Source organism: Chionomys nivalis, chromosome 10 (genome assembly GCF_950005125.1).
Source record: "Chionomys nivalis chromosome 10, mChiNiv1.1, whole genome shotgun sequence".
Taxonomy (NCBI): domain Eukaryota; kingdom Metazoa; phylum Chordata; class Mammalia; order Rodentia; family Cricetidae; genus Chionomys; species Chionomys nivalis.
The window spans coordinates 62,456,691-62,479,176 of NC_080095.1; the positions used below are offsets into that span (position 1 = coordinate 62,456,691).

General features: G+C 40.2%; 1 protein-coding gene across 1 annotated transcript; it reads left to right on the forward strand.

Annotated features, from left to right (window-relative positions):
• Positions 1-17,016: 17,016 nt before the first annotated feature.
• On the forward strand, positions 17,017-22,010 carry Clec14a (C-type lectin domain containing 14A). The gene has a single exon (XM_057783214.1). It carries the CDS (start codon positions 17,134-17,136, stop codon positions 18,610-18,612), a length of 1,479 nt encoding a protein of 492 aa, XP_057639197.1. The 5' UTR covers positions 17,017-17,133; the 3' UTR covers positions 18,613-22,010.
• The last annotated feature ends 476 nt before the right edge of the window (positions 22,011-22,486 follow it).

A 22,486-nucleotide genomic window follows, 5' to 3' on the forward strand; every position in this document is an offset into this window, starting at 1 on the left:
AGAAAGAAAACGAATATTGGTCTTTTATGAATCAAAGAAGAGTGTACTCCAAACTTTACTTGTGTCCAAGTAAGAAGTGACTCAATTTGAGTTCCTTTAAATCAGATACCATGTTTGTTTGCTTCACACTCAAAGAACTAAAAGACGTCTCATTGTAGGGCTAATTTGTTGTTGTTCAACTGCTTGGAAAGAAAAAGATCCCAGTGAGCTGACCATTGTGAACAGTATCTGCTGTAACTTAATAAACAGTCATTTTGGAGTTAATGCTTACCCTCACAAAATTAACCTCCAGTGTATAGTGTGACCTAGGAAAGTTAGCTACCACAGGCCGAGGCTGGTGAAGTAAAGCTTACTTACCTTTAATTATGAAAAGGCAATTTGGGGTTCTAAGGAACTTTTAGCAATAAAGCAAAACTCTGATGAGCCTAGTTTAATAGGTGTTGATATTAATCACATAATATGCTCAGTGCTTTCTAGTTGCTCTGGAGAGTACATTTATAGATGTATATTATTATCAAAAAGTTTTAATGATGTTGAGAGATGTAACTGTGAAGTGAGGATGGATACACAGGAAACAATAACCAATAATGCAGAGCAATGTGTCACAGAGCAGAAGGCTATAGTTCTGTAGAGGGGGAAAAGTCTGGAACATTTTTAAGAAGGTGGGGGAGTTGGGGCAGGCTGATCTAAGTGCAAGTGTGCTTTACGACAGCCTTGGAGGTAGTGGGTTAGACCTGTGCTCCTGGGGTGAATGGAGCAGAAAAGAGCTGCAGGAGTGCACATGATGAACCTGGTGTGGAGGTAACTGGAGAATGAAGTTTTGAGAACAAGAAGACCACAATGTGTAGATTTGAGATATGTCAAAAGTAGAGTATCAGCATAGGGTGAGGAAAAAAGCTTTCTACGTTTAAAGTTATATGTGGTTTTGTTCTTGATTTGGGGTGTAAAGCAGGAGAAAAGTAGATGATATTGGATGGAAACTTTATTCCACTTTGAGTTTTTAATCAAGATATGTTAAACATTTTTATTTTGTTTTAGTTTTTAAAGTGAAGACTTAGGGAAGGAGAGATGGAAAAGAATAAATTTTAGAAACAGCATAGGTCTAAGAGATGTGCTATAGACTCTAAGAGACCCCAGATGCCAGCCCAGACTAATATATTCAGCAAAAATTTCTATCACCATAGAGGGGGGAAAATAAGATGTTCTACGATAAAGTCAAATTTAAACAACATCTATTTGCAGCAGCCAAATCAAGAGAAGGGAAGCACACACACACACACACACACACACAAACATACACACACACCACTACCACCACTACCAACATAGGAAACAGCAATTATTGGTCATTGATATTTCTCAATATCAATCGTCTCTATTTCCCAATTAAAAAACACAGACTAACAGAATGGATGTGAAAATAGTATCAATCTATCTGATGCATCCAAGAAACAGACCTCAGTACCAAGAATAGACACTACCTAAGGGTAAAGGATTGGAAAAATATATTTCAAGAAAATGCACCTATGAAGCAAACTGATACAGCCATTTTAATATCTAAAAAAACAGACTTCAAACCAAAACTAATCAAAAGAGATGAAAAAGATTATATAATTATCAAAGCAAAAATCCACCAAGCTGATGTTTCAATTCTTAACATCTATGCCCCAAACACAAGGGCATCCAAAATTTTAAAAGAAACATTACTACAGCTTAAATCACACATTAAATCTTACACCCTGATAGTAGGAGAGTTCACTACCCTGCTCTCACCAGTGGATAGGTCTTATAGACAAAAGCTAAACAGAGAAATACTAGAGTTCACAGATGTTACAAACTGAATAGGCCTAAAGGGTATCTGCAGAGGATTTCACCCAAACACAAAAGAATATGCCTTCTCACAGTATAAAACATAACACAGAACTTCCTTCAAAACTGACCGCATACTGTGTCACAAAATGAGTCTCAACAGATATGAAAAAACTGAAATAAATATCCCACCATCTTTTCAGACCATCATGGATTAAAGCTGGATAGCAATATTGACATAAAGAATAGAAAGCTTATGAACTCATAGAAATGGAACAACTCTCTACTGAATGAAAAGTAGATTAAGGCAGAAAAAAGAAAGAAATTAAAGACTTTCTAGAATTCAGTGAAAATAAATACACAACACACTCAAACCTAAGGGATGAAGGGAACTAGTCAACTTGATTATGTGGCTCTAGCAGGACTTGCCCTTCTCCCCATCCCCCTTGCCTTTCTAAAAATCATTAGATTTCATTCCTGAAGCTAGCCACCAAGGTCTATTTCCTTAATTGGCCACTTCCTTCTCCCAAGGCTCACTACCATAGTCCAGCAGTCAAAAGCCCTCTTTACAGAGCAGGCCCTGCACCTTGCCAGGGAAGCACAGTAGGGCCCCTTTTCCTGCAAGTGTGAAACTGTGAGCATGGGAGAGCTGTCCCCAATACCCATTTGCCTTGTGGTGGCATGGGAAGGGGAGAGTTGCCCCCCTCAATGCCTGAGGCAGGTGGGCGAGCTGGCCCTGTAGTCATAAGAACGGGAGAGATAGCCTTGAACCCACCAGCTGCAACACTCAGGATAGCAGACTCTAAACTTCACTTGGGTAATGCAGTAGAGTCAACCTTGCTGGCTGAGGTGTGGGTATGGGTGAGCCAGCCCTAAAGTTGTAAGTGTGGGAGAGCTGTCTCCAGTACTTGTTCGTCATGTGGTGATGTGGGATGTGAAAAATGCCTCCCTTACCCCTTGTTCCTTACTGCCTGCAGCAGAAGAGAGAGCTGACCTTACCAGCTGCAGCCCAGGCCTAGGCAGCACAGTAGAGCTGCCTAGTGGCCAGAGGTATGGGTGACCCAGCCCTGATGTTATGAGCAAAGGAGAGTTGCTCCCTTACTCATCTGACATGTGGTAGGTAGCGTGGGCAGAGAAGAGATGTCCTCCCCCGACTGCTGGGGGAACTCCTTCAGCCAATGTCAGTTACTCTAGGCCTTAGCCAAAGTTGGTTGTTCTAATGTTGCAATGAGACTTTGGTGATTACTCAGGAAGTTAGTTGTCTCTGTCATTTATTGATTTAGCACACATTTTGCAAGCTATTTGATTGCACTTCCTGTTACTAAAGTAATATTATTTCCCTTTGCAGGTCTTCAATGAGGTTAAAGACTAAATAGCCATAGTTACTTTCCTCTCATGACTTAGCCAAGCCATTTCTAATACAAGACTTAGACTCCTTAGGATAGGATAATTATTGAAACAGCATATGTTTCTTGCTTAATATTGTTTATGTTGATTGTAATTCTAATGTTTATACTTGATATCTGTTCTTATTATATAAAGTTCTATATTGAGTTTGGAACTCTCTTATTTATACAAAAGGGGGAGGTACTAGGGGAACTCTTTCAACCAATGGCCTTTGAGATGCTGGACCAGGTTGGGCGTGGCCCTAGGTACTAGAAAAAGAATGTAGAACTGTAAGAGCTCTCTCTCTGCTGCTGGATTTGGTTCCTGCTCCCTGCTCATGCAGAGGACTGTGGATCTGTGAGTCTACCCCTAATTTAAGAACCCTTTATGATACTTAGTTCTGAGCTAGTGTGGGACTATTATATCACGATCCTCTACACCCGACCTCCCTCCCATCAACGCCCAAGACAGGTGGAGGAGATGATCCCTACCCTTCACCAGCTGCAGTACTCAGGAGAGTGGATCCTGTACCTCCCTTGGGCAACACAGTAGACCTGGCCCTATTGGTGCAGGTGTGGGAGAGCTGACCCTAAGAGCATAAAGCAGAACTGGACCCATCCCTCGTTTGTTGCTGCAGGAGGGGTGAAATAGCCGGAGCAATTCTGGAGAGCTCATCCTGGTGATAACGACAGGGAAGAACTGGCTGCTGGACCAAACCTACAGTTGCCCAGGCCCAGATCCAGGCTTCTGACTTGGCCTGCTTAACATCCACCCTATTTGTTATCTGCTGGAGCATGTGAAGGAACTTGACCCGCAGACCCAAAGTTGCAGGATCTCCACAACACAGGAAAACAACAGGATATCCAGGGAAAGTTCGAGTGAGGACCCGGCATCGATAGTGTAGAAGAAATCAGAGACCTGGAACCAGACCAATGACTCTTTGCAATGAACACTTGCAAGTAAAGATATATGGACAAAGAATTTATGTCCTGGTTCACTGTGTCACACTGCAGTTTCCATGACAAGATTTTTAATTTTCCCCTTTAAAATTTTTTATTTTTACTCTTAAATTTTATTTTATTGAGGGAGAGGTACAGGGGTGAGGGGCAGATGCAAAGGGACAGGGAAGAGAATGGGATCAAGATACATGATGTAAAATACACATAGAATAAATAAAAAGAAGAAAGAGCCCTCTTTGATTCACCTAATTAAAATGGCCAATTAAAATCAAACACTTCATTCTAACACAGGGTTTCCTCCTTTACCTTTATAAACCAGCAGTTACCTATGTGCCATGTCGGTCTCCCCTCTATCCAGAGGCAGTCCTTTGTCATTCCAGGACAAATACCCCTTCCCAATTTCCTTTGTCCCCTTCCCCTTCTCCCTTCTCCCCTATCTCCTTTACCACCACACCCTAGCATCCTAGCCTATTCTTAAAAACACACCTGCAAGGTCATTTGTTGCTGTTTTCATTCTGAGTTAGAAAGCAGCCACTTTAACTTTTCTTACCCAACTAATAAAGGATCTTTCTGTGAAAACAGGTGTTTGGGTGTGGTTTGTGCCTAATCCAGGGTCTGGGGAAAAAAACCCACTGTTCAGGAGGCATCCATTAAAGGGACACAATGAAAGCAGTGCTAAGAGGAAATTTCATCACACTAAGTGCCCACACTAAGAAATTGGAGAGACAATTAAGTTGTATCAGCAACTTAACAGAACACCTGAAAGGTCTAGAACAAAAAGAAGTGAGCACACTCAAGATGAGTAGATGGCAAGAAATATTAAAACTGAGAACTGATATCAAGGAAAGAAGAAACAAAGAGAACAATACAAAGAATACTAACAGTACAAAGAAAAGTGAAATAAACAGTTGGTTCTTTAGAAAATCAAGAAAATAGACAAAAACCTTATCCAATTTAACTAAAAGATGGAGACTATCCAAATTAATGATATCAGAAATAAAAAGGAGTATAAAACAACAGAAATGAAGGAAACCCAGAGAATCATAAGAACATACTTTAAAAACCTGTAATTTACCAAATTGGAAAATCTAAAACAAATGAATAATTTTCATGAGAGGTCCCACTTACCAATTTAAATAGACCCATAACCCCTAAGGAAGTAGAAGCATTCATTAAAAGTATCCCAACTACAAAAAGCCCAGGGCCAAATGGGCTGGTCATCAGACTTTTTTTTTTTTTTTTACTTATTTATTTATTTTTATTCTTTTTTAATTAAAATTTCCACCTGCTCCCCATTTCCCATTTCCCTCCCCTCCTCCCAAATATTGCCCTCCCCCCACTTCCCTCCCCCTATCCCCACTCCTCTTCTCCTCCCCCCACTCCATTCCCCCTCCCTCTCGATACTGAAGAGCAGTCCAAATTCCCTGCCCTGCGGGAAGACCAAGGTCCTTCTATCTACGTCCAGAAAGGTGAGCGTCCAAACAGGCTAAGCTCCCACAAAGCCAGTTCATGTATTAGGATCGAAAAGGAGAGCTAATGCCAATACTCCTCAAATTATTCCACAATATAGAAACAGAATGAACATTTCTAAATTCATTTTATGAGGCCAAAATTACCCTGATGTCTTTGTTAGGAGTTTTGTTGCTGTGAAGAGACACCGTGACCATGGAAACTCTTATAAGGAAAACATTTAGTTGAGGGGACTTGTTTACAGTTTCAGAGATTTAGTCCATTATCATCATGATGGGGAACATGCTGGCATGCAGGCAGATGTGGTTCTGGAGGAATAATTGAGAATCCAACATCTTGCAGGCAACAGGAAGTCGATTGATCCCACCTCCACAGTGACATACTGTAGAAGGAATTTTACCTGGTAAGCCACAGCCATGTGGCAAAACACAGATGAATAGAAATAGGTTAAATTCAGTTAGCCAATAAGAAGCTAGAGATAATGGGCCAAGCAGAGATTTAAATAATATAGTTTCTATGTGGTTATTTTGTGGCTGAGCAGTCAGGAAACAAACAAGTGGCCCCTCCTTACTACAACATATTTCCTTCAACAAGGCCATACTTACTCCAACAAAGCCACACCTTTTACTAGTGCTACTCCCTATGAAATTATGGGCACCAATTACATTCAAACTACCATACCTGCTATCCTTAAAACCACATAAAGACTCAACAAAGAAGAGAATTATAGATCAATTTCACTTATGAACATTGATGCAAAAATAATCAACAAAATTCTTGCAAATCAAATGCAAGAACACTTCAGTAGGCTTAATTCCAGAGATGCAGGGATGGTTCAATAGACTTAAAATCAGTAAATGTAATCTTCCAAACTGGGAGAGAAAAACCACATGATCATTTCATTAGATTCAGAAAAGGTCTTTGACAATCCTCATCATGATAAAAGTCTTGGAGAGATTAGGGATACCAGGAATGTATCTAAACATGCTAAAGACAATTTACAGCAAACCAATAGCCAACATCAATTTAAATGGAGAGAAACTCAAAGCTATTCCACTAAAATCAGGAATAAGACAAGGTTGGCTCCTCTCTCCATACCTCCTCAATATAGTACTGGAAGTTTTAGTTTTAGAGCACTAAGACAACTGATGGAGATCAAGGGGATACAAATTGGAAAGGAAGGAGTCAAAGTATTTTACTTGCATATAGTAGAATAGTATACATGAGGCACCCTTAAAATTCCAGCAGGGAATTCCCACAGCTGATAAACACTTTCAGTGAAGTGACTAGATACAAGATTAACAAAAAAAAAAAAAAAAAAAAAAATCAGTAGCCCTCTTATATACAAATGATAATGGACTGAGAAAGAAAACAGGGAAACAACAACTTTAGCAATAGCCTCAAATAATACTAAATATCTTGGGGCTAACTCTAATTAACAAGTGAAAGATTTGAATGATAAAAACTTCATGTATTTGAGGAAAGGAGTTGAAGAAGATAATCAGAAGATGCAAAGATTTCCCTCATGCTCATGGATCAGTAGGATTAATATAGTAAAAATGTCCAGCCTTCCAAAGCCATTTAGGGATTCAAGGAAATACCCATCAAAGTTCTAACATAATTTTTATAGGCTTTCAAATAACAATTTTCAGCTTCATACGAAAAAACAAAAAATTTGGCATAGCTAAAACAATCATCAATAATAAAAGAACTGCTAGAGGTATCATCATACCTGATTTCAAGTTATACTACAAAGCTATAATGATAAAAAGTGCATGGTGTTGACATAAAAATAGACATATCGGTCAATGAAATTGAATTGAAGATCCAGACATAAATCTACACATCTATGGACACCTAACTTATTTTTTTTATAAAGATGCCAGAAAAAAACACTGGGAGTAAAAGACAACATCTTCAACAAATGGTGCTGGTCAAACTGGATGTCTGTATGTAGAAGAATACAAATAGGTCCATATTTATCATCCTGTACAAGAGGCAACTCCAAATAGATGAAAGACCTCAACCTAAAGCCAGACATACTGACTTGAAGAAAGAGAATTTGAATACATTGGCACAGAAGACCTTCTGACTAGAACACTGTTTAATGTAGGCACTAAGATCAACAGTTAATTAATGGGACTTCATGAAACTGAAAATCTTCTGTAAGGTAAAGGGCACTGTCAACCAGACAAAGTGGTAGCCTACTGGAAAAATATTTTGGCCAAGTCTGAAAAAAAATGTGAACCCAGTCATTAAACCTTGGATTTATAATCTATCTCTCCTGAAAGATATGCTAGGGCAATATGACAAAACTTGTGGGAGTGACCAACCAATGCCTTGTTTGACCTACAGCCCACTCCTTGAGAAGGAGCCTATATCCAACACTGCTTGAGTAACCAAAAACCAGAGACTAGGTAGACCAGAGACCTAGGGTAAAACCAAATGCAACTGGGCAAACAAACAAAAAAGAATGAAATAGTCCCCAATGATCTGCTATCCTATAGAAGTGTCTTGTCCAGTCATCATCAGAGAGGCTTCCTCCAGCATCAGATAAGAACAGACACAAAGATATCCATGGCCAGAGATTATGCAGAGAGTCTATATTGGAGGTCTTCATCAAATCCCTCACCTCAGACAGAGCTCAAAGAATCTCATGGAAGAGGAAGCAGGAAAGACTGTCAGAGCTAGAGGAGATGTAGTATTGTGGGAATTCATTTACCCAATAGAGTTTTAGGTACCAGCCCATTAGGGCATTGTTTGAAGTACTATAAGAACAGACTTGGTGGTAGTCTGTATTCCCAGCACTCACAGAGCAGAGGTACCAGCGACTTTCTTATTGTGAGTGTTCCCCAATACACATTTGTTATCCTTTATTATGGGCACTTGTGAACCTCTTAATTTCACCTACATGTTGGACACCAGGGGAACATGGCCCTCTGAGCCAACTAAGGAAGGTGCTGATGAGCTCACAGAGATTGAAGCAGCAAGCACAGGGCCTATATGGGTCTACACCATGTTCTCTATTAGCTTAGTATTTTTTAACTTAATATTTTATGGGACTTTCAACTGTGAGAAAGAATGTGTCTGATCTTTTTGCCTGTTTGTGGGACTCTTTTCTTTCTGTTAGATTGAGTTGTCCAAATTCAATATGGAAGTCTTTTGCTCCATAGTATTATATTTTATTTTGTCATTTTTGGTTGTTATCTCTTAGAAGCCTGTTCCTTTCTAATGAGAAACAGAAAGGGAGTGGATCCTAAGGGGAGGTGGAAAGGAAGTGGAATAGAAGGAGGGGAACTATACTCAGGATATATTGTATGAGAAAAGAAACTATTTTAAATAAAAGAAAAAGAATAAAGTAGAAAATGAAGTGTGGAAGTTACTTTCAAACATTATTGCTCCAGGATACCACCCAAAATGACCCTCACTCCTGTGCGTTTATATCAAAAGTCAGGCAGCTGCAGTAGAGAAGAGAGAGTAAGAGAAGCAGGAGTTGTCTCCCTTCCTGCTGAGTTCAGAGTCCTGCTCTTCTGCTGAAGTGCAGCCAAATCACATTCTCTCAGCACCCAGCAAGAGGATACAACAAAGCCCTGAATCCCCCAAATCACAGTGGGGAAAGGATCTCCTGATGACCCGGTGAAACCTCAGTACTAACCTCTACATTCTTCACTACCCTCCTCAGCGACACACCAGAATGTGTGAGCAGGGTTATGTGCTCAGAGTTTCATGGATGGACACCACAAAGCATTTAAGAGACCAAAAATGCTCTGCCAGCTCCGTCTCCTATCCTGACTGCACGTTGAGACATCATTCCAAGAACGTTGCTGTCACAGGTCGAATTCCTAAAACTGCTGCTCCATTCCTGCACTGATCTCCTGTGCCTGGGGTCACTTCGTTAAATTCAGAACAGGAAACTGAAGATGTTTGAGACAACTCTTCACTCAGACTCCCCATTAGCACTTGTCGAGATATATAAAGAATAGCTATAGAATAGCCGCTACCAAACCATAATTTATTCACAATACATTTAAGATTGTGAAATACTGAGTCACTGAAAGAAAATCAGTTGAAAGTATTCCAGTCTAACAATGAACTTCAAAGTCAAACCCTCAGTAGAACCATTCACAAACAATACAATTCCACAAAATTATGATAATAAAGACTTTCAATTTTTATTAGTTAGAAGACTATGTACCCTAACTGCGATATATTTTGGAGGCAATTTTTTTCCGATTCTCTCCATTGCTATAAATCATATCATTTTACGTGATATTAGTACTGAAAAAGGTGGTAGCACAGCGAAAAGATATATGGCCTCCAATTTGATTGGCTACATTTACCTAAATCACATACCAAACTTCTTAAAGCTAAGTGTGAAGAAGGTCAAACAGAAATATGTTGAGTGTATCAGATTTGTAATGCTTTATAATTGTGAAAATAAATCACATGACAGGAAGAGAAAGCCAGTATAGAATCTGTTGTGCAGGATATGTGAGTTTTCAAATGCATAAGCCTTAAAAGGAACCACCTATTAAGTCTAGCTAATAGTAATTACCACGTTCCGCCGCCTCTACAAGGTAAATGCTAACGGAACTGCTGATTATCCCTGGTACTTACAAAGCGATCGCAGATAAGCCTAATAGGATTTCTAATAAGTAGTTGTGTTTTTTATTCTCTTCCTTTTCCAGCTCTGTGAAGTGAAAATTGTGCCGGCACAAACGAAAAAGCCTGCTTTGGGTCCTAAGGCGTGCCTTGATTTTCAAGCATAGTTACCACATAAAGCCTCTCGAATAAATCATACCGAAGCTACAGCTGGATGAGGCTTGGTGAACTGTCCCAAAACCTAAAAAAAAAAAAAAAAAAAAAAAAAATTCTGTCAGTTGTGTTATGAAGAAAGTTTGTCAGTAAAATCCCAAAGCAGCACTTGCAGACAATTTATTAGGAGAAGTCTTAGCCAAAGGACCTGGAAGGCTGCTGTTCCTGTGGAATTATGATCTTATTCTTGCCACAAAACTAGAAAATTCCTGATGTCCAATTGCCAACATACAGAATTTTTTCAAGTCACTTACACTTTATCATATTGTGTGTACTGTGTTGGTGTGCTGCCTGCCCATATGTATACTCTATGTGTGTCTGCATATATCTGTGTGAATTGTGTGGTGGGCTGGTCCACAGGTTCACAGTGTGTGCACCTGCCCACGTGTGCACTGTATGTCCATCTGCCCAAATGTCCATTCTGTTTGTGTGCTCTCTCACATTTTACAAACTCACACTTGTATTGATGTGTGCCTGCTTATATGCATACCATACATGCCTGGCCACATGGACACAGGGTATGTGCTTTTTAAACATATTGCTTGAATATTAACTATGTCCCAACTACATTGTTTGCGACCTAAAGTAAGACAACCACTGCAATCCACAAAAACATTGTTTGGTGGATCAGTGCTTCATAAACTATTAATAGGGATACCAACCACATGGGGAATTGTATTATATGGGAATTCTAACTTAGTGTGCCAGGGTTGGGGTTAATAGTCTACTTTTCTTCTAATACTGCTAGTACTTGAATAGCAAGGCATTGAAGAAAATGTGTTGAATCACACAAATGACTAATTATGTGCTTATGTGTATGAAAATACAATGAAGAAAACACAGAAGGATGAATAGGTCAAAGAAAGAATAGTCCTAATATCTACCTCAGACATAAGAGAAGGGGTGTTTTTGTTTGGTTGGTTTTGCGAGACAGGGTTTCTCTGTGTAACAGTCTTCGCTGTCCTGGAACTCACTTTGTAGACCAGGTTGGCCTCAAACTCACTGAGATCAGCCTGACTCTGCCTCCAAAGTTCTGGGTTTAAAGGTGTGCACCACCACCACCCACTGAGAAGGGCTGTTTAAGCAAAAACCTGAAAGATTATGGGAATGTTACAGAAAACAATTGTCATTGAAACTTCAAATTTTCAAATAATCAAAGTGAATGTTACTTACAGATGTCTCCAAGACCCCTACTCAGATGTACCCATGCCCATAGATGTCTTCAAGGATACCCACTCAGGTGTACCCAAGCCCACAGATGCCTTCAAGGATACCCACTCAGGTGTACCCAAGCCCACAGATGCCTTCAAGAATACCCACTCAGTTGAAGGGTAACAAATTGTCAATATCCCAGCTTCTCCTGACGCATACTGAGTTGAATTTTATCTTCTGAAAGGATCCAGGTTAGATAGAGCCTATTCACTACAGCTATACTTTTATGGACTTTGGTTTTCCTTTCCTTTTTTCTATCTCATATTCAAGTGAAAACATGTAAGTAGGTAAAATATATATTATGAAAATGAAATATGCATATAAGTGTGGAGAGCACTAGCATAGTGACGATATCACATCCAGGACGTGGCATTACATGAGGTTGCCCAGGGGGAAAGAATGTCCTGTAAAGGAGAAGACCTAGGATCAGGCCACGAAGAACAGCAAGATTTGTGGACCTGAATTTTAAAAGAACCATAAGAACAGAGAGCATAGCTGGGTGGTGGTGCTGCATGCCTTTAACCCAAGCACTCGGGAGGCAGAGACAGGCTGATCTCTGTGAGTTTGGGGCCAGCCTGGTCTACAAGAGCTAGTTCCAGACAGGCTCCAAAGCTACAGAGAAACCCTGCTTAAAAAAACGAAAGAAAGAAAGAAAGAAAGACAGAAAGAAAGACAGAAAGAAAGACAGAAAAGAAAGGATAATATTTGCAAATTTGCAACCTGTTTAATGAAAAGGATCATTTTACTAAAGTCCATTCCAATTCTAAAAGAATGCATGTATTTGTGATCGTCGGTGGGATTGCCCTTCATAGGCTCATATGTTTCAATACTTGGTCCCCCATTGATAGAGCTGTTGGAGAAGGGTTAGGAGGTATGGCATTGTTAGAAGAGGTGTTTCACTGTGGTGAGATTTGAGGATCAAAGTCCATGCCACACCCAGTCTCTTTATCTCTGTGTCACTGTCTTTTGTCTGTCCATCTGTCTATCTCTATATCTATCTATCTATTCACCCATCATCTTTCTCTTCCTCTTGCATTTGGATCAGGATGTGCTCTCAGCCACACCTCCAGGACAGTGTCCACCTGCTTGCTACCATGGTACCAACCATGATGTTCATACCTCTGAAATGATAAATTTCAAATAAACTATTTTTCACTCTAAGTTTTCTTGGTCATGATGTCTTATCACAGCAACAGAGAAGTAAGTAAATCACTATACTCATAACACTTGGTCTCTACACATTAGTTTTTGGATTGGATGCTTCAATGATGGAATAAGATGGTCTTTAAAGTCTTCTCTGAAATGTTTTTATATATCTTAAGTGAATCCAGAAATTTACTAAGAACCTAGATACTGTGTTTATTCAATAGGACAAAAATCATTCAGTGAACAATGACAATGTTATAAACTTATAAGGTTGGAAAAAATTAAATTAATTATTCAACTGAAAATGCTGCACTGAACTTATTTTCTGTTCATGGTCTCTGTAATTCACGAGTTCTCAACCTGTGGATTGTGGCTCCTTTGGAAAACCTGTCTCCAAAAATGTTTACAAATTGATTTATAGCAGTAGCAAAATGACAGTTATGAAGCAGCAATGACAATAATTTTATGGTTGGGGTCAACACAACATGAGAACTGTATTAAAGGGTCACAGTATTATGAAGATTGAGAACCAGTGCTTAAGTTCTTCATATTAATGAATAAAGAAACAAATATCAGATATTATCTGTACAATATGCATAGATATATGAAAATTCTAGGAACAGAATGGTGAGGACTGGAGAGATGGCTCAGCCTTTAAGAGTGCTTACTGCTTTTACAGAGGACCCAAATTTAGATTCCAGCACCCACACTGAAGGTGACTCACAAACACCTGTAATTCAAGCTTCAGAGAATCTAACACCCTCTTTTAGTCTCCACAGTCATCCATACCCACATACAAATATGTCCTTCTTTCTTGTACACATAATTTAAAATTAATCGACAGTTGTACACGCAATTAAAAATTCCAGAGGTATAACCATCCCTGATTTTAAGCTCTACTGCAGAGCTATAGGGAAAAAAAACTGCATGGAATTGGCATAAAAATGGGCAGGTTGATTGATGGACTTGAATAGAAGACCCAGACATAGATCCACATACCTACGAACACCTGAGTTTTGATAAGGAAGTGAAAAACCAAGTCAAGGGCTGGTGGTGCAAGTCTTTAATCTTAGCACTCACGAGGCAGAGGCAGGCAGATATCTCTGAGTTTGAGGACAGCCTAGTCTATAAGAGCTAATTCCAGGACAGATTCCAAAACTACAAAGAAAAACTTTATCTCAAAACCAGACAAACAAATAAACAACAATTGGTGCTGGTATAACTGGATAGTGACATGTAGCAGAATACAAATAAGTTCACATTTATCACACTGAACAAAACAAGTTCAAGTAAATCAGAGAGCTCAATATAAAATCAGCTATACTGAACCTGAGAGAAGAGAACGTGGGAAATCATCTTGAACACACTGGGATGGGAGATGGCTTTCTGAATAGAACACCGATAGTGCAGGGACTAAGATAAACAACTAATAAATCAGATTCATGAAACCAAAAATCCTTTTTGAAGATATAGCCAACAACTTTATGCCACCTTTCAATCTGAGACTCTGGCACTCCTGGTCATGTCATTTTTCCGTCATTTGTTTAAATATAGCTGCTTTTGTTTATTTGGTCATTGATTATTTTTAAGAACCAAGTGGTTCTTGTTGGATTTTAACTATTTCCTAAAAAGCCTATGTATATTTAAAATATACATTCTGTACCTTTAAAGCTGTAAGAAGTTGTCTGCGTATAATATATTGTTCATTTTATCATTTATCATTGTGTTGATAAGATTAAGTCATATTATTTCTTTAATTTGAGGATAAAAGTATAACATATTTATTGAGTGAATATACTACAGTCATCTGTTTCTGAGCATTTTGGTAGATTCTTACTTTTGTTGATATGAACTAAACATCTTTTACAAATATTCTGTTATGCGTGGTGGAATTTCTCCTGGCTACACTATGTCTAACAAACATAGGTACACAGACACAGACAGACAGACACACAGATGTATGCATTCACAGAGACATACATTTTATTCATGCCAAGTATTTGATCTCTGGTGGAGGTACAATGACATCTAATTACTACATGGTTGAAAAAAACTAAAAGCTTTATTTCTAGCCATTATTTCAGGTATATTTTAAATTTTGAAACATATTAGTTTTATGTAGGATAATAATTAATTAAAATTAGATATGTCTTTCTTTAGGGTGATTTCCCCCTAATTCTCTCACACGCTTTCAAGCATGGCCAGAGTGATGACATGCAATCATTATGGCCAGTTTGTTCCTCTCTTTTAATAAGCCACTGCACAGAATGCCAGAAAGTGAGAACATGCATTTATAAAAGCATGCTATCCACTCTGGCTTATTCTAGAACACTTGTTATGCCAATTGGTTTTCAAAACATCTAAGAACTTCCATTGACTACTTGGCTCTGAAAAAGATTTTTGTCAAAATATACTACATTATATGGACATATTTCCCAGTTCACAGTCATGAGATTACAATGCTTTGTAATATAGAATTGATGCAGGTGATTAAGTATTGTAGAAATTCACTGAATTAGATTGTTGGGTTTTTTACACTTTTTTCTTATAAGACACTGTTACTTAATGTAAATGCAATGTCATGTTTGTACTCAGACATTAGAAAGGATGGACCAAGGAATGTCCTTCAAATTGGGAAACAGGATAGGAGAAAAACTTGTCAGCAAGAGCAGGCTACTTTGATGAGAATTCCTCCTGTCCACTATCTCCTCTTGGGATACAGGGAACTCCCACAAGAGTGACAGTAATGGCAAACAACAAGAGGGGAGGATAGAGATGTTATCTTGACATTTTCCTTCTTGCATCTTGTTATTCTAAACAGTTCAGTCCAGAAAAACAGTCATAGGGATGCATTAGAGATGGACCAAAGGGAGCATCGGGATGCAGCAGAGATGGCAACTTTCACTCTGATTACAGACAATTCGTAAGCACGGTGCATCTTTAAAAGGGCTAAACTGAAAGTCTATCTGCTCTTAAGTGCATGGTATTTGCCACTGTGAGCCAAGACAGATAAATGATGGACTTTATAAAACTATATAAAATTCTCTAAGTTGCTGCAAACATAAAAGACCATTCAAAATGCTGACTTTAAACTTTCAAACTTTTCTTTCTTTAACCTTCCCCCACTTCCACCTGAACTGGTGTGTACATTAAAACAAAACAGCCGTTGGAACCTGAAGTGGCTGATTTAATCGTCTCTCAAATTACATAGTATTGTTTTTCCAATATAGAACGTATATTATAATAGAATAAATAGTTTAATTTTTAAAAAAATATTTTTGAGCTTTTATGTTCCTTTTATAGTTTTCTGCTACAAATACTGGCAGAGAATTATGGGAGCAATGATATTTGCATAGTTCAAGAATAAAATCACATACAGTTGTTCCTGGCCTTAATAAGGCCATGAACTCATTTGCATATAACCTATTATATTAGCTTGATTAATTTTTGACCCCATGTAGTGGTGAGGAAGCTTCATAAGCTAACAGTTAGGACCTGTGGCTATTGTTTGTCTCATCCCATCCCCCATCCACCTACGCAGGTATTTTACAGATAAACACATGGAAGTAAAAATAAACTTTTAAGGCAAGTGCTGACCAGAGGAGCGATTTCCCATGGAAAATCCCTCCCAAAATTTTAAATTCTTTGGCTGACAATTAGCATGACTGGATTTCCTTTGTCATGGTAAAGACAGTCCCTGGAAATCAGTGGTTTAAGAGTGAGGTCTCTAGCTTTGAAAAACACAGGAACATTTCTCACAAGATCCCTTGCTTGCTTAGGAAACCTCCCCAAGCCTGGAACAGTCTACAAATCATACTGACGCCAACTCCACCGTCCCGGACACAAACACAATGGGCGGGTGTGGGCTTATGGTCACAGGCAAGTTCCTCTGCTCGGGTCCTTCCTGCCCAAGATCATCATTGCATTCTAAGATCCAAAGTCCAGATAAGTCCTGAGCAAGGAAAGAGACTCACTTGATCTCAGTGGTAACTCTCTTTTCTCCTGCTTATCTAAGCGGGGCATTGGACCCGGTTGGCCCAGTGTGTTCTCAGCGCTGAGGCGCCAGCTGTGTTTCTGACCCCTGAATAAATCAGGGCCACACGGATCCTGGCAGGGCTCTGGACACATTTCCTGTCACGACCTAGGGGAAGTAGTTGGCCAAGGGAGTCCAGTGGGGACTTTTGGCTGCTGGGGGGGGGATGAGGGTTCAGGAGAGGGGAGGGGAGGGCACACATGGTGGTAGAAAGGGCTGTAGAGGGCGGTGACTCCAGAGACAGCTCGGTTCCCTTGGATAAGCCAGAGACTTGGGAGCTTTTGTGCACCTTGAGTCTCCAGGATGAGGCCTGCGCTTGCCTTGTGCCTCCTCTGTCCTGCTTTCTGGCCCGGGCCAGGGAGTGGCGAGCACCCCACGGCAGATCGAGCTGCCTGTTCGGCGTCGGGGGCTTGCTACAGCCTGCACCACGCGACCATCAAGCGGCGGGCAGCCGAGGAGGCCTGCAGCCTGCGCGGCGGGATTCTCAGCACCGTGCACTCAGGCTCGGAATTGCGTGCAGTGCTCACGCTCCTACGAGCAGGTCCCGGGCCTGGCGGAGGCTCCAAGGACCTTCTGTTCTGGGTGGCTCTAGAGCGCGGCCGTTCCTACTGTACCTTGGAGAAAGAGCCTTTAAGGGGTTTCTCCTGGCTGCCCCCGGACCCAGGAGACTCGGAGGACAACACGCTGCCGTGGGTAGAGGAACCACAACGTTCCTGCACCGTGCGAAAGTGCGCCGGGATCCAGGTCACCGGGGGAGTGGAGCCTGCAGGCTGGAAGGAGATGAGCTGTCACCTGCGCGCTGATGGCTATTTGTGCAAGTATCAGTTTGAGGCCCTGTGCCCCGCGCCGCGCCCCGGAGCCGCCACTAACTTAAGTTTCCGTGCTCCCTTTCGGCTGAGCAGCTCCGCTCTGGACTTCAGCCCTCCTGGGACCGAGGTGAGTGTGATATGTCCCGGGGGGGACCTCTCCGTCTCCGCCACCTGCATCCAGGAAGAGACAGGCGCTCGCTGGGATGGGCTTTTCCCTGGGGCTGTGCTCTGTCCCTGCTCTGGGAGGTACCTTCGTGATGGCAAGTGCGTGGAGCTCCCAGACTGCCTAGACCACTTGGGAGGCTTCGCCTGCGAATGTGCTGCAGGCTTTGAGCTGGGGAAGGACAGACAATCTTGTGAGGCGAAAGGGGAAGGACAGGCAACAGTTGTGGGCACCAAGCTGCCCACGAGGCATGCATCAGCCACTCCAGCCAACCCAGTGACAAACAGAACATGGCCAGGCAAGGTCCATGAGAAGCTAGGAGAGATGCCCCAGGTCACTGGACAAGACAGTTTTGCGACATCTATTTCCGAGATTCTTCAGTGGGGAACACAGAGTACTTTACCTACTGTTCATATGTCCCCACAAACCAAGCCAAAAGTCACCATCAGGCCTTCAGGAAGCGTGATCCCCACAATGAACTACGCAACTTCCCCCTCTGTTGCCCCGACTTTCGACTCCTCCTCCACGGTGGTCTTCATCCTTGTGAGCATAGCAGTAATCGTGTTGGTGATCTTGACCATAACAGTGCTGGGACTTTTCAAACTCTGCTTCCACAAGAACCCTTCCTCCAGGACAAGGAAAGGAGCTTTGGACTCACGGGGGGTGGAAAGAAATGCTGAGGCCACTGCTTTGAGCCCCAATTCTGCACATTGCACTGACAATGGGGTGAAGGCTGGGGACTGTGGTCTGCGAGACCGAGCTGAGGGTGCCTCCCTGGCTGGGTCCTCACTTGGCTCAGAGGACACTTAGGGGAACAACCCAATGGACATGTCTTGTGCAGACTTTCAATTCCAATAAACTGGGAGAGAAGAGATTTCTCTCATGGCGGTTCCTACGGAAGTTCTCCTTCCCATAAATGAATTCTCTTTACACCACCAGGTTGCTGAATCTGCAAAGCACATTCATTCCCTGAAAGTGGAAGAGGTGGTGGTGGGCCTTAGGCTAATACTGGAGGACAGACTGGAAAATGGAAGGAGGCATTTTCCTGGGTTCTGGGGGAATTTGGAGAAATACTTAGATGGTTCCAGTATTGAAAGCAAAAAAATTCCACAATTTTTGGAACATTTGTTTTCATCAAAATGAGAAATAAATGTCTATATTATTCAGGCTAGGAAAGACTGGGTTTAAATTTTGAGGCAAATAATAAAGCATTGCTGATAATCTAGACTAAAATGTGTTTGACTTCTGCAAAGGGGCTTATCCAAGAGTACAACACGCTGAGGACAGTAACTGGCTGCTGGGAAGAGGCATGAGTACATTCTGTGCTTTGAGGGGAAAAGTCCTTATACCCTAGCTCTTTCAGAACTAATGAAGTTTCCCTGTTTTCTTTTATCCTTCGCTTTCAAAGTCACCGAGACAGTGTGCTCTGCTATAAATTCTAAGTGCAGTGTTGCCAGTTTCTGACTCTAGAAGCAAATTACAGTTGACCACCAATTCAAGTGTTTACTGTGTGCCCTTGCCCAAGGAAACAAATGATTTGTGTCTTCCTTTTCCAATGTTTGTGCTTGCAGTGTAATGACCTTCCTCTCCAAACCACCTCGGAGACATCAGGATGCCGATCCTCACTTCCAATTACGATGATGTTAATTCTCAATTAAAACGTTAATGCTAAGTATTGATCTGAAATCTTCTGGGTGCATTAAAGCAAAAGAAGCTTGGCTTTTTCCAAAGGTGCTAGATTCTTGTGCCCCATTTAATCTATGGGGGGGGGAAACACCCTGAATGTCAAACCATTTCTGTTTCTTCTCAATAGAGTGTGTATACAATGACAGTGTGTGTGCGTCAGGGGTTGTTAAAATTGAACAAGAGTCTTCACAGGCGAAACCATGTGAAACAGCTCTCCATATAATTAACAGTGTAAGAAATGATAAATAAAAACCTGTCATCTTGTTATAACTTGAAGTATTAAATAATAAAGATCACAGATTTGTGTGGTAAATAATTAAGGCATAATAAAAATAATTATTTGGTAAAATCGAAAGGACTTGGAGAACATTCAGTTAGTGGCAAGATTTTTTTTAGGTGTTGTAAAGGTTGGTATGTGAAGTGATACAGAAATAAACATACCCATGGCAGGAAATTAAAGTAGGATAAAACTGGGGCTATATTTCTCTAGAATCACTTTTTATACTCTTGATTGTATTGTGAATATCATGGAAAGTTAATTTAAAGTAAGCAAATAGCCAATTATAAAATAATCCAGAAAATTAAGAGAGCTCAATTATGAATCTATGTTATAAACATAATTATATGTTTTAATATTGAAGGAATAAATTCATAGTTAGATTGTTTCATATTTTGGATATAATTTTAAATTCTTACAGATAAATAAAATCACAAACTAATATGAATTAACAAGTGTTAAGTTTGTTCAGTTCAAAGCTAGAGTTAACAACTACATGAGTAAATGGTTCATCCCAAATTTCTCTACTCCTCAGCAATGTATTACAGTTTTACTTGTTCTTAGCATTATTGTTGTCTGCTCACCATATGATCTCTCGGTAGTGGTGACAGCTATTCTAGTAGAATATATTGTTTGATTTTATAACTTGAAAAATAGCCTCATCTATAAGTGGACTGAACACATACTCACGCACACATATATACTTATATGCACATATATACATACATGATAGATAAATGGTTGTGTATGTATGTATATGAATAAACATAAATATTCTGTATTAAGGAAGGATTACCTTATATTATTCTTTCAAAAAAACAGAGCATGCATAATTAACTTATTACACAACATGCAACAGATGACACTGTGGATCTAGGGCTCTAAATTCCATAAGTGAAGAAAAAAAATCATGTCAACCCAATTACTTGGCTATTGTCCTCTGTTATTCTCCTTCACAAATCAGAGAAGAATTAAAGAACATTATCTGCTTACATCTTAAATTTCTTGACAGATTAGACAACAAAGAACTTCCTTTGATTTCTGGCTATGGTGTTGGCTTCTCAGAAACATTAATAGAAAGGTAGAATAAGGCCAGTCAAGCACGTGGCCTCTTGAGTATATTTGTAGCTGGGGACAATGTTCTTACTACTATTTCTCTACTACCTACTATGTTCTCAGCACCTTTGGGTTCGTCCCTTTGTCAGTAAAAGCCCTCCACACAAATCCATCTTTTCGTTTCCTACTCACTCTTTCCTTACAACTAAACATGAAATCTCTCCTACAGTCTTTTCTCTACTCTAAATCCTGTCATATCTTACACAATAAGACCAACTTTTGCATAAAATATAGTGCCCACACACTTCAGTTATTCTAGTCTCTATACAAAGTGACCTCTACTTCATTTTTGTCATCCATTCCATATCCACACAAATTAAGATGATGCTAAAGCTCTCTCCCATCCCAGACCTCAAAGTCAGACTTTCAAGTGGGGTGTTAAGAACTGTGCTTTAATGAATTTTCCTGTGATTAGAGGCAAGTGGTTATTGGTTGAACTTTAACATGCTTCCTTTTTTAAATTAGTGAGACTATCAAAGGAGAGTAGCTTGAGATTAAACCATTCTTTTATTTTTCTTTATTTTTTAAAAATATTATATATATTGAGGTTGAATGTTTACTAAAACGGGTTGTTTTCTGTGAATGTTAAAAGAGTAACCAACAACTAGCAGTTTCAAAATTAGCTTAAGCTTGTTCTACAGGAGGAAACTCGTATGACCAAGAATCATGGCCGGGGAGCTCATAGGCCTTAGACATGAACAAGTACTATTATTTTGCAAAGTAGACATAGTGTCAAACCTCCTTCCAAATACTTATTATTATAACCATAGATCAATGAAGTTCCCACTGTCTCGTTAGGGAAGCTTATTACAAAGGATGGTGGTTAACAAAGAGACTCACAACTGGTCAAAATACAGAAAATGAATGCCCAGCTGCAAATGGGCATCTGTGCATGGTTCATCATGGAAGAGGGAACAGACAGATAGACAGAGTCAAAGGTCATGGGGATCTGCTTTAAAACTGTCTTTGGGACATGACAGAGCCATGTGCTCATACAATTATAGCAGCTGTGGTTGACCACACAGGAACTGCACAAGATCAAGCCAAGCAGCGTTCTATGTAAGACATGGGAGAGGTCCACAAGGCCTCACCTGTCATTGAGGAGTTATTGGCAGTTGGTGGTTGAGAGAGAGAGGGAGAGAGAGAGAGAGAAAGAGAGAGAGAGAAAGAGAGAGAGAGAGAGAGAGAGAGAGAGAGAGAGAGAGAGAGAGAGAGAGAGAGAGGAAGAATCAGTCCTCTTCACCAGTATGGCTCATGGTAGTTTGCTCATTTTCTCAGTAAATAACCCTACATGCATCCACATTGGGCAGCCCTGAATGAAGCCAGTGGATTAAAAAGAGAAGAGGATAGGAAGTTGGGCAGAAGATGCTGTGGTGTGTGGTATCAGAGGAGACTGCGGGTGGGGAGATGTGCGCAGTGGGGATGATTGAAATTCATTGTACATGCCTGAAATTACTAAAGAACAAGAAAGTTTTGAAAATGTAAAAGGAATGAGTAAATTATGCCTTCTCTAAGACAAGAGACATTATATGTGCAAAGAATCTATTTTCAATAAAGAAGAAAAGAATATATATCCAAAAATCATAGAATTATAGTTGTTTTACC

Coding starts and splice junctions, on each gene's coding strand:
- Clec14a (XM_057783214.1), top strand. CDS start 17,134: ATGAGGCCTGCGCTTGCCTTGTGCCTCCTCTGTCCTGCTTTCTGGCCC.